The sequence below is a fragment of the Phaenicophaeus curvirostris genome, chromosome 2 (assembly GCF_032191515.1).
Source record: "Phaenicophaeus curvirostris isolate KB17595 chromosome 2, BPBGC_Pcur_1.0, whole genome shotgun sequence".
NCBI classification, from domain to species: Eukaryota; Metazoa; Chordata; class Aves; order Cuculiformes; family Cuculidae; genus Phaenicophaeus; species Phaenicophaeus curvirostris.
Window position 1 is genome coordinate 34,856,182 of NC_091393.1, and position 12,583 is coordinate 34,868,764.

General features: G+C 39.2%; 1 protein-coding gene across 1 annotated transcript in view; it reads right to left on the reverse strand.

Moving 5' to 3' along the window:
- PDSS2 (decaprenyl diphosphate synthase subunit 2) overlaps window positions 1-12,583 on the reverse strand; it is a 120,380-nt gene that overhangs the window by 38,239 nt on the left and 69,558 nt on the right. The window contains exon 3 of the mRNA XM_069851669.1: window positions 4,770-4,968. Within this exon, the coding sequence (XP_069707770.1) occupies window positions 4,770-4,968 (199 nt within the window). The remainder of the gene's footprint in view (window positions 1-4,769; window positions 4,969-12,583) is intronic.

Genomic DNA, 12,583 nt, shown 5'->3' on the forward strand with positions numbered 1-12,583 from the left:
CAAGGAAGCAAGTCGCTCAAGTTCAAAACTGAGCCTTTCCCCATAGGACCACAACTAATGCTACAGGAGTAGAAACCATAGTTCAAGATAAGCAGTTATTTTATGCAGCACAGCCTATATTCAGATTTTTGCAACGGGAAGACTTAGGAAAACTTCCATGAATAACTTGTTGACGTTTATGCAAATACAAAACCTATTTCAACACATTTCTGCCTTTAGGAATACATAAACTTAAGGAAATGCATCCACTATATAAGTACTACATCTGTGCCACTGTTTATTTATAAACAAATAATGCTTAATAAAAAATGCTCTATAATGTGGTCTTCTGGCAGAACTCTGCATTGACAGATAAGATTCTTAAATTCAATTCCAAACGTTCAGACTGTAGATTTTGAAGTGATTCTGTGAACAGCTTAATCATTCCAACAAGAACTCACTGAATTACACCCGGGAAAAACAGGGAGTCATCCTCAAAATTTCAGTAAGAACAATGGAGAACACTACTACTACATGTATTTTAGGGTTTTGGGCTATGTTCCTCTTCCTCTTTTTTTTTTTTTTGTGTGTGTGGTTATTTTTCGCATTGGATATGTTGTATGGTTGTGGTTTGGTTTTGGTTGGTTGGTTTGTGGTTTGTTTGGGTTACAAAGGATACCTTGTTATCAGTTTATGGAGTTACAACCAACAAATTTACAGATTATTTTATCACTTTCTGTAGTCACGAGCACATTACAGGAGGGACTGCACTAAAACACATCTTTTCATCCTTCTGAAGTCTAATGTATTACTGCCTTCAGAGTGTGGGAGGATCAAAACTAGTCACAATTACATTTTTTATGCATCCTCTCCATAGTTTCATAAGACAACTGATGATTCAGATGTGCTAGGAAGCCCAGCTTTAATGCTGCAACAGGTTCCTTCCAACATAAAGCACTGTATTTGATAGTACTGTGGTCAATGTTCACACATCAGTTGTGTTAAAACGTCCATATCATGTATCTGGTTGACAGGTGACAAAAACGTCAATGAATGCTTGTTACGTTTGCTATGTTTGCATCTGAACACCACCCTAAAAATATCACAGGAAGTGAAAGTTGCTTTAGCAGAAATCAAAGACAAAACCTACACTTTTTGCTACAGGAGTCAAAGAATCACTTTCATGCAATAAAAGTTGGTGTTAGCAGCTTCATTCCCACATCCTTGGCTAGGCAAAGTGAGATAACAGATGTTGAAGTTATATTACTTTGAGAAGGCAACAAAGAAGTAACCCTTAAACATACCCTCTCACATTTCATAAGTTATTCAGATATTTATTTTAAGCTGCATATGGTCACATATCCCACAAGATAGTTGGGAGGTACTTTATTTGGTTAGGCAAGCATCATCTACTTTTCCAACTCTCCCACATCTACATGTTTATTTTTACAAATACCTTATGACAACTCTAGTATCAAAACACTGCAATATCAATGAGGAAATATATTAAACCAGCCCTATCATCCCATATAAACACACTCCAAAACAATAAATCAGCACATTACCAGGTCTTACTCTATTGTTGCTTAAGCAGCAAAAATCAAGCGTGCCTCTTCCCTGTCAAAGGCTCATCATTCCTAAGCCCACTGCTGATATACCAACTACTGAAAGATCCCAACCCATTTCCTCTTAGGGCTCAATTCTGTTCCAAGATCCACATGTCAGCAATGTCCAATCTACTACAAGATGCAGTTCTGAAGTAAGATTATAGGTATATTATCTTCAATCAACAACATAATTAATCACTGCAAACAGCAGGCCAAGAAAAGACAAAATAAAAGGAAGACAAAAAGAAAAAAAAAAGGATCAAAGGATCATTTATATAAGGTGATCAAAAAGTTAATATGAATGTACAAAAGAATTGTAAATATATGTGCTCTAATCAATCTAGTGCTTTGTAAAAGTTTTTTGAAGAAATTACTGCTCATTTTAAACAGTTTTCACTGTGAGAGTAAAAGTAGAACTTTGCCATCATTACAAAAATGTAGCATGCTGTTGCATCTGCTTTCAGTACTTTATTTTAAGCCCCAGTCAATGCCAACTTTGTAAACATAATTAATGTCTCATAATTTCACAAAGTGGTAAATGAGAATGCTTCCTTCTGAATTATTATGTGTGTTCAAAAAACAGAATTTTACTTGACTTCATAATAGCGTAATAGCAGAATTTATCTTACAGGAGGCTTCCTAACTGACTTCTCAAAAAATTTTGAGTTCTTGTGCTTCAGGTATTAAAAAAGAACCAAGCCCCCCTTCTTTTGTATAACTTTAGCAAACGTATCAGAAGTATGAGCACTATTTTAAAATAAACCCCCCAAACCTGGAGCCTTGAATCTTGTTAATAACATTACAGTTATATTTTACTACTGTAGCAAGAGGAGGAAAATTACTACAAATTAACAACAATTTCTATATTTAATGTTATTTAAAAATCAAAGTGTTACCTAAGGCAATTACCTTGCAGCCTTTTAATATCTACAGGGAAAAGCCTAAGGGAAAATAATTGACTTTGCTAATTTTACCCTTGGCAATTATAAAATAGCTCTGCATTTCATTACGACTACAGAATTTCACATCTAATTGTCGGCCCTGAGAGAAACACAGAGATAAATGCACAAGCTTAGACAAGAGTTTAACAGCACAATAAGATTATCTAGGTAGCAGTGGTTCCAGTTGAGGTTGAAACTCCCTTTTATTTAAATTCTAGCCTATACAAGACATCTGCATGTCTATAGAGGCTATAGCCCACCATGCATGGTCAGTACTATGGACGATATATTGCTGCTCATTTCATTAGACAATTTGCTGAGACACCAAATGAATGCTAGCAAAAAAGCTGTACTATGGTTTTTACATTTTACATCAAAGAAAACAAAACATTATGAAGGAAAAAAGTCACAGTTATTTCACACTGCTGAAAAACAGATGCCAGATTTGAAAATTCATCATTTACAAAAGAATAAATACAGCATGTTTAAATCATTGCACCTGTCAAGAGATTTCTATAGCTTGTACTTCAATTTTTCTAACTTTGCTGGTAGGGTTAGACGTATGAAAAAGAATAATTTACTAAGTCAATCAGCTTCTATAATGGCATCCCACTTATCGTATGTAGAAGCTATGAAAGTATTTAGATGTCAGAAAAATGAAAAAAAGTGCTAAAATGTTTTGGCAGAATTTTCCGACATGCAGTATAATGACTGCTTGGAAAAAAAAAAAAAGTATTTCTTTGCACTTGTGCTTTATTTCTCTGTAGTTTTGTTTCCTGGCAAGCCTGTGAGGATTATACATCGGTGCTGCAATAGTTAGTGATGTACTAAATACAAAGTAATAGGCACTACATTCTATAAAGGTGTCCTCTTACACCGAAATAAAAAAAAAAATTGGTGGGTTATACCCTTTGGTCTGGCTTTAGAATGTTGCTAAGTACTAAAAAAAAAAGGATACAACTCAACAATAATTAGTAAAATCAATTTACCCCACTTTGGTTATGGTATGACAAAAATTTTGCACTATTTAAAACATTTCTATTTAATAGTTACTGCCAGTTATTGCCATAATAGCTTAACCCACTATTCCAGCAGACTGACATTGAATTTTCTGTCTCTTCTCCTGAATCTCGGCTCCATGTTACAGAATGACACCACTTATGAGAGAAACTGTCACACTTATGATCAAAGCAGTACAGAAACAGTCAACTACCATCACAAGGAGCTTCAGCATTAGAATCTGAAAACAATAAACTCCTTAAGGTGAGGATTAAAACTGTTGGTTACTGGCAATTGCACGCGTGACAAACATTTATTTTACATTATGATATAGCAGCAATTTTCAGATGTATTAAAAGTACCCTTGCAGAAAAGAACTGTTTTCTGTGTCCATTGGAATGGCACTCCATGCTCTTCTGCCATACAAGTAGTTAGGTATTACACTAGACTAATACAGTAACGCCCAAGAGTCACACTCAACCGCAGAAGGTTTTAAGAAGCTAGATAAACTCATGTCAAGAATCATTGGCTATAGCTGATCCTACCTGGAGAAAAGAAGAACCAACTAGTGAGATTATCTCTTAAGGTTTCCATCGGTCTCATTTCCTAAGATCATTCATACATACAATTTGTCACAAAAAACATTTGCCTGTTAAGTTTCAAAGAGTTTGGCTGAGCAGCTGGATGGCAGCTGCCCTTTAGAAGCAAATACAACCATATTAATAGGGCAATTCAATTCTCAGGGGCATCCAAATGCCCAACAAAGTAATTTAATTAAGAGTAAAAAGTCACCTGAGAGCTGCGTAGACAATGAAATGAAGCCTTTTCCCCCAAGAATGCCCTGTGATAGACAAACCTTTCACAAAGCACAAGGTAAAACAAAACAACAAACCAAACATGTCTACAGCTGGCAGCCTGCCAGAGGTGTCGTAGTCTTGCATGCCATGAGGGCGCCACTGCATATGTGTTAAATTCACCGAATTAATCACTCATGCTTTACTACAGTGCTTCAGAATGCACACTAAAGGCCTCACCACAGTAATTCTAATGGGAAATGGCAAACACGTTCACGGCAGCAGCAGCAGCCTGTCAATTCATCTATAGTGATAATGTGAATATGCTGATTTTTTAAAGGGTGCTTCATGTATACATATATATCATTAATGCTCATTTTTAAAGAGCCTCTCTTGCAGAAGGTTTGCTAATAGTTACTTGCTCTGGCAGTAGAATTTTTTCTTTTTACCTTGGTATTCTGCAATTGCGCAAGACTTGTGCAAGCATTTGCTAGAAGAAAGTCTCCACTCAAAACAGCCATTTTATTTCCAAACTGCATGTCCTTCAGCGGGCCATCACAGGACTTGAGCTCACCAATATTCACTATGCCACGATGCACAAGAAAGGCAGTGTGGATCAGTTCCGTAATCTCAGCCAGACTTCTTTGACTGAAAGCAAAGCAAAGGAATTATACGATTTTTTTTTGATGCTATGAATAAAAGATCAGTTCTTAGGAGGAAAAAAAAGTCAACTATGTGCGCTAAACTGATATGTTATGAAATAGCATGTAGTTCTTCTATGTACTTCTAGAAGCCACAACTGGGAGGTGTTAAGTACAGAGAACTATCACTAAGTACTTTCAGGTAAGCTGTGGGTACCACAGGTTCCATTTGGAGGAATACAGTTCTTTGCTGGAATTCTGCAAAATAAAGCCAAGTAATCAATACAGTCATCAAGGTGCTTTCTTTTTTTGCTTTTACTTCTAGAAGCTTGAGGGATACCAACACAAACAAAATGCCAAGCAGAAAGTACTGATGGGAAAGAACAAAGGACACATCAGCAGGGGAGTCACAAGCGAGCTGATCTGAACACTCTTAAGAATGCTGCAATAAATGACTGCTCAAATTAGCGTTGAATTAATAATAAGGATACTTTGCAGTTCAGTAATGCCAAGGGGTAAAGGTGTAGGGAGGCAAGAAGAAATAGCTGAACATTTTAAAACTGTATCTGAATCATATATCAGTAGATGGCTTGGTCAGAAGAAGCAAAGGTGATTGTCCAGCAAAGAGGCAGACCCAATTTTATGTGGACAGGTTTACAAATCACTTCTTATTCCAACATAAAACATGCTACACTTTTACTTAAGGGGTTTCAAATCCCTGTGAAAGACTTGCCCTCTATTTATTTTCATCTTTTGGAAAAGGCATGAAAAGAGTCATTAGTATAGCCCTCTCTTCCTCTCCTCTTGCAATTCAGCCTTGTAAACCCTGATAGTTAGTGACTGTCACTCCAAGGAGCCCAGAGATGTCACCTTAGCTCAGAACTACAACAGGCCAATGAATAGACATAATCACTGAGTGGGGACAAGGGGAGGAGGGACAGAGTAATCCACTGGAGCACCTTCTTAACGCTGCAAACTTAGATACATGCAGGTCCCCCTCTTATAAAATTTTCAGCACATTAATATCTTATCTGATTCAAGCAGTTCCCTTTATGTCACGGAAACTTCACATATGAGCAAAACCACAATGCATGCCCTCAACTAGACAGATGACTAAAAGGCCTTAAAGTTAAAATTAAATTGTAACTTACTACAAAGGCACGTTATGCTCCCTATGCACGTTCAAATGTGGCCAAGCACTGATTCATTGAGCAACCAAACATTCCATACCTTCACATAGGCACATACCTGCTGATAGACACTGAGGTTAGATTCTGCCTCACTACTGGCACAGTACTGAGTAAATCAATACTGCTTCCTCTGCACTGTGCAGATGTGTTGCAACCGCCCCAAATGATATTAATCTAAAGTAACCTTCTGCCCCAAATATGTCTGACCTGTGAAGAGACCCAGCAGCAACAGTTTCAGGCCAGTGATCTGTGCCAATTAGCAAGAAAGAAGAGTGAGTAGAGCCATGCAGCCTGGGAAGGCATGAAAAAGGTAGATGAGCTGGGGGGAGAAGATAAACAGAGGTTCCCAATGTATTTTGTCACACACAAAAAACCGAAGCTGTTTTAAAAGCCGCCTTCATAATTCAGAATTTTTGCTCAATGCAGAGAAAAACAATCTGAAAACAGAACAGCTAGCCATTCCCCATGCAGACAACAAAACCGAAGGTTGATGCTGTTTTTCTAAGAGGAGAGGGAGAAATGTGCCTAACCTACAGCCGCAGTACTGTAATCATGTTTGGTCTGGCTCAGCTCTAACAAAGGGTTAATAAAATTTCCAGCTCGGAGAAAAAGACTAACAAGACATCCCGATGCTCCTGCTGTCATTGTCAGGGCAGCCCTTGGAGGAAATGTCCATATCAACTGGGTTTATCAGATGGACAGCTGATCAACATTAAACAGACTTGCTCTGGGCAGATTGAGCCGAGCTACCTGTTATGAATAGCAATGAGAGCCCTCTGCTCCTTGCTGCCTGAGCTCTGCCATTTCCGACTGCCGCAGATCCCAGGACATATGGGGATCCCTAGTGACGAGCACAAAAAGCTGCAGCTAACTCAAGCGACGGCTCATTTCCCCCAGCTGAAAGCAGGCATTAATATCCCGAGGAGATCAGGCCCGCCTCTGTGACCCCCCAACTATCGAAGCAAAACAACGACTGTCCCATTTCTTCATTTAATAAGCTTTTAATGAAGGAAATCAAAATCCCCTCTTTGACTTCAGCATCAGTCTTCATGAAAAGGTTACACAAATACATCAGTGTCGCGCTTTCCAAATGCTCGCTATCCAGACTTTTCAATTTTTTTTTCTAGAAGCCATTTGTTCTCCAAACAGTATTCACATTATTTGTGCTAAGGAGAAAACCATATTAGGCAGATAATCTGTGTGTCCAATTCTGATCTCATATGCCGCTTTTCCATCCTCTCTCTCTAGCAAACTAAAAATCTAAGAACCAATGCTATTGCAGAAATCCCAGGGAAGAGATTTCTCAACCTCTTTTTGCAGTAACCCCCATAATACCCAGCTGCAACTAAGGAGTCCAAAGTGCTGCTACAGATACAGAAGGGCTCTTGACAAGACTTTGCGAAGCATCAAAACCAAAAAAAACGCACATTGTTAAGAAGCCGCTATTGAATGGCTAAGCTATATACAGCTTTCTCAATCTGAAGCACGATTTGGTGATTAAATAATTTTGAATTTGAAAGCAGTTAACCCCAAAATACAAAAAATAATGCCCATGCAATGCTGGACTTACAACAACATATGATGGAGTGCAAAAGCAGAAACAACAGGGCAAGAGGATTACAAACTCCTACTGCTTCCATCCTGTTCTTGCTCCAGAGACCATGCTCAAATAACAAAGAAGTGGCTGCCACAAGAATTACTTAGAGCAAAGTAGTACTGGGAAAATACTCAACAATTTTAAAACACAAAGTCGCTAAATGGAAGCAGGCTAAGGATAAGAAACGCTTTTTCTCTAATGCCAACATACTCCCAGCTGTCTTTCACAACCTTCACAACTAAAGCAAAAGCTCCCTACAAACTATCACCAAATCATAGAATCATAGAGTAACCAAGTTGGAAGAGACCCACCAGATCATCGAGTCCACCATTCCCATCAAACACTAAACCATGCCCCTTAGCACCTCGTCCACCTGTGCCTTAAACAACTCCAGGGAAGGTGAATCAAACACCTCCCTGGGCAGCCTCTGCCAGTGCCCAATGACCCTTTCTGTGAAAAATTTTTTCCTGATGTCCAGCCTAAATCTCCCCTGGCAGAGCTTGAGGCCATTCCCTCTTGTCCTGTCCCCTGTCACTTGGGAGAAGAGGCCAGCACCCTCCTCTCCACAACCTCTTTTCAGGTAGTTGTAGAGAGTAATGAGGTCTCCCCTCAGCCTCCTCTTCTCCAGGCTAAACAACCCCAGCTCTCTCAGCCGTTCCTCATAAGACTTGTTCTCCAGCCCCCTCACCAGCTTTGTTGCTCTTCTCTGGACTCGCTCCAGAGCCTCAACATCCTTCTTGTGGTGAGGGGCCAAAATGCCCCAAAGTGCTCATGTACAGACATCATATTTCAAAGACAACATCATTTTGAGCTCCACACATCGCCTAACCTCCTTTTCTTTCTCCTCTTCCAAAAATCAACACACAGTAATGTCGTTCCAAAGAGAGTAGTTCAGATTCTTGGACAGTACTGGGGGGACCTTACCACAAAGGTTTGATGGGTCACAGTCAAACAGGCAAAAGTTCTGCTGATAGGTCCATTATTTAAGCTGAGTTAATTTTGGAAAACAGCTTTCTCCCATTCCATTCCCTCAACTAAGAGAATCCCTGAATCACTGAAGCTGGAAAGGTCCCCTCTGGAGGTCATCTGGTCCAACTCCTCTGCTCAAGGAGACCACCTAGAGATCTAGCCAAGATTGTGGCCAGATGGTTTTTGAATATCTCCCAAGAGGGAGACCCCACAACCTCTTTGGGCAGCCTGCAAACAAGACAACAGGGCATACTGGTTCTTTATCCTTTCAAGGTAATTACTATCTACCACTTTAGTGAATACTCTTCCTCCTCTTCTAGTCTTTGATAATATCTTCAGACTTGTTCTTTGCTCTTTTTTTTTTTGTCTACTCTTCATGAAAAATCTGAATTCACAGACTTTTCTTGCCTGTGGTGCTCACAAAGGAGCAGTATGTAAGTTGCCTCCTTTTTCTGCTCTTGACCCCTCCTTCCTCTAAGTTTAGTAACAGTGCAACTAAACTAAAGCTCTGTAAAATGATTTCTATAAATTATCCCTTAGGTTATAATCTCCTCAGGCTGTAAATGTTATCCTGGAAAGTACAAAGAAAACACTAACTTGCACGAGTAATTTAAAAACTCTTCAGCTAGGTCAATGAGAGCTATATTGACTCTTGGACTGTGAAACATCAGCTTGGAGGAAAATAAGTAAAATGAAGTTATATAGACATCCTGCAACAAGATAAAACATGCAATTTCCTTTTGTCTTCCTCCCCCAGTGCACTCACACAGATGACTGATGTTCTGGTGAACTCTGTTAAACTGCTGAGCATACTTCAAGAAATCTTTGATATCTGCCCTTATAAACTTACGCAGTAGTTGCATAATCCTCCTGCTGCAATGCCCAAGTAAGGAAGACAGATTTTGTAGAAACCCCACACACATCATGTCTATGGAGAAAAATACAGTAGCAATGGAGAAACTTTGTAAATATGCTTCTATCTCAAAATGTGCATTTCACAATTTTGTTTTGGATTAAAATTTCCTACTTGTATGCCTGGGAGTCTGCCTTATCACAGTATCACTGTTACTAATGGTCTTATTATGGAGATGAACATCTCAGGCAGAATTCAACAGAGATTTAACACCTACACAAAACCATAAGAAATGGTAAGGCGGATTGGCAAAATATTGAAACAAAACTCTGTGGAGTTTTGATAGTAAATATCCTGTGCAACTTTTCAAAATCAACTTTGCAGTGCTCCCTCCTGGCATCCTGAATACCCTCTTTGTTGTTCGTGTTATCTTTAAGGACTTGCAGCAATGAAACATTAGCCAATAAGATCTCTCTAAGAGTTCTTACAAGTGACTCCAGTCCCTAATTTCAAGTCCTACTCTAAAAAGAAATAATAGCATTTTGCAAAACATGATAGACTTGAAACATTAAATAGCGCAATGGCGTTGCTGTGATCAAAAGAGTATTTAGCTTAAGCACTCCTCCGCAATATTTGTGATGGAAACTCAGCCTCTCAGTAACAGCAAGAAAACTTGAGTCACTTTACTTTTTATTATCAGCTAACCATCAGAAATCTACTGGCTTTCTCAAAGGAAGATGGGTTATGCAAAGAACAACTTAATAATTTACAGTATTAGTAGTAGGCATAATATTTCACAGAAATGGATGAAAAATTTGAATTAGCCACTAAAATTCATACTCTAAAATCTTCAGCAATGGAAGCAACTGCAGGAAACAAAGACAATGAAACTGATAGATCAAAAATTCTTCAAGAACTCTTATCATTAAGCCTTTGAATTAAAGCAACTAGCAGTACACACTCAAGATCCAAACATTTTCTGTGACTCGCAACCGAATGGTTTCCCCTCTATATACAAAGGATTAATTTAGTATGAATTGTCATAGAATCATAGTGTGTCCAGAGTTGGAAGGGATCCACAAAGATTATTAAGTAAAACTCTAGTCCCTGCATAGGACAACCCCAATATTCACACTATCTGCCTGAGGGTGTTGTCCAAATGATTCCTGAATATTGCCAGGTTTGGCGCTGTTCCTGCTTCCCCGGGGAGCCTGTTCCAGTGCTCCACCACCCTCAGGGTGAAGAACCGTTTCCTAGTACCCAGCCTACACCTCTCTTGACGCATCTTCCTGCCATTCCCTCTGGTCCTATCTTTGGTCACCAGATCAGCACCTGCTCCTCCTCCTTTCCTTGTGAGGAAGAAGTAAACTGCAAGGAGGTGTCCCCTCGGTCTCCTCTTCTGCAGGCTTAACAGACCAAGTGACTTTAGCTGCTTCTCATACGGCTTTCCCTCTAAACCTTTCACCAACTTTGTTCACCTTACATGCGAGGTTTTTCAAAAAACACATACGTAAACCAATCCCGGCATCCATTCCACGCTAGCAACGACTATAAGAATCTATATGTACCTGTGAATCCAAAAAAAGAGGTAGTAGTTCTTCAGTGAAAAACTACATATGAAATAGCATTAACTAAAGAATTAAAGAATTAATGTCAAGCACTGACAAAGTATTTGGGCAGAACCTGGTAACAGATTTTGCTTTTTTTGTGAACAGAAGGAAAAACTCCTGTAAAGATATTAAAGTGCATACATGAAATTCAAGCTCATCCTGTGTGCTCTGGTCATTGTGCTGAGCCAAGATTTTTAGAAGCTCTTTTTTCGACTCAACTGTCGAAGTCAACATCATGATTAATAAAAACATGATTAAAGGAACAGTGTATAGCGAGTAAAAAACAGCATCATGGTGATTGAAAGTCTCATTCTCATCTTCTGTGTACAGTCTCTTCTACACAAAATTAAAGGGTGAGATGGGAGGTGCTTAAAAAGCAACACGTTTGGCAGGTGCTGTGGTTTCACTAACAGGAAACATGTTCATGATAAAGCAGCAGACTTAAGCACAACACCAAACACTCATGGCATGGCCATGACTCCTGTCTGTTATCCAGCAGAAAATATCTGCCCACTGCTATCCTGTAACAAAGTCAGAGACCAAGACTTCTGCAGCTTCTCCTGTCTTGGTTTCTAAGCCACTGTCGGGGCATCTTCCACTTGAGGGATAAATGAAGTCAAAAGACATCAATTCTATGAAGTTTATTGACTACGCTGTTCAATTTCATTCCTGTCAATCAGTTTCTTTTGAACTGGCTACATTTTACCTCTTTCATCTTCTTCCCTTCCTAGCACCACAAAGTTTTTGAAGTTAAACATCTACCTGTATTCCTTCATCTATTTTTCCTTATTTATTCTTGAAAAGACCTTACATTTTCATTCTGTATCTTCCCACCACTGAATGTTGTGTAATTTCTTTTTCCTCTGATTTGTCTCAGTAAGCTCTTCCCTTAGCCCATTATAGGATTTGGAAATGTTTGCTGTTCTTTTAGTGGGCAGACGTTCACTTGAATTCAGCAAGCCAGTTTCCCCAAGCATTGTGGGTGGTCGGCAAGGAAGGAGAGGGGCACTTCAAACCAAAGCATCAATTCTAGGAAGCACGTGAGAGAATCTAGACAAAGATGATCTAAGAATCACTAGCCTAAAGTTCAGTTTAAAAAAGAAAACATTAAGCAGAGAAGCCAGCAGAAGAATACCACCAGCACCAATAAATCAAACTAATTTTTCTAGGACTTGGAGGCAGACATCCAGGCCGGGAACAATAAAGAGCAGAATATCAAGAGGAAGCCTGCGCAGTAAGAAACACCTAACTATACTAAGATCCAGGAAAACAGTGACAATCCAGCTGAGTGAACGGATGAGGAGCAGGCAGGCTGGGCTGATAAGGTAAGAAGCCAAATACACTCCCTATAAAGACAGTCCTTGTCATGTTAGGGCTTTCATAGTAAGGAGGATGCAAAGGAT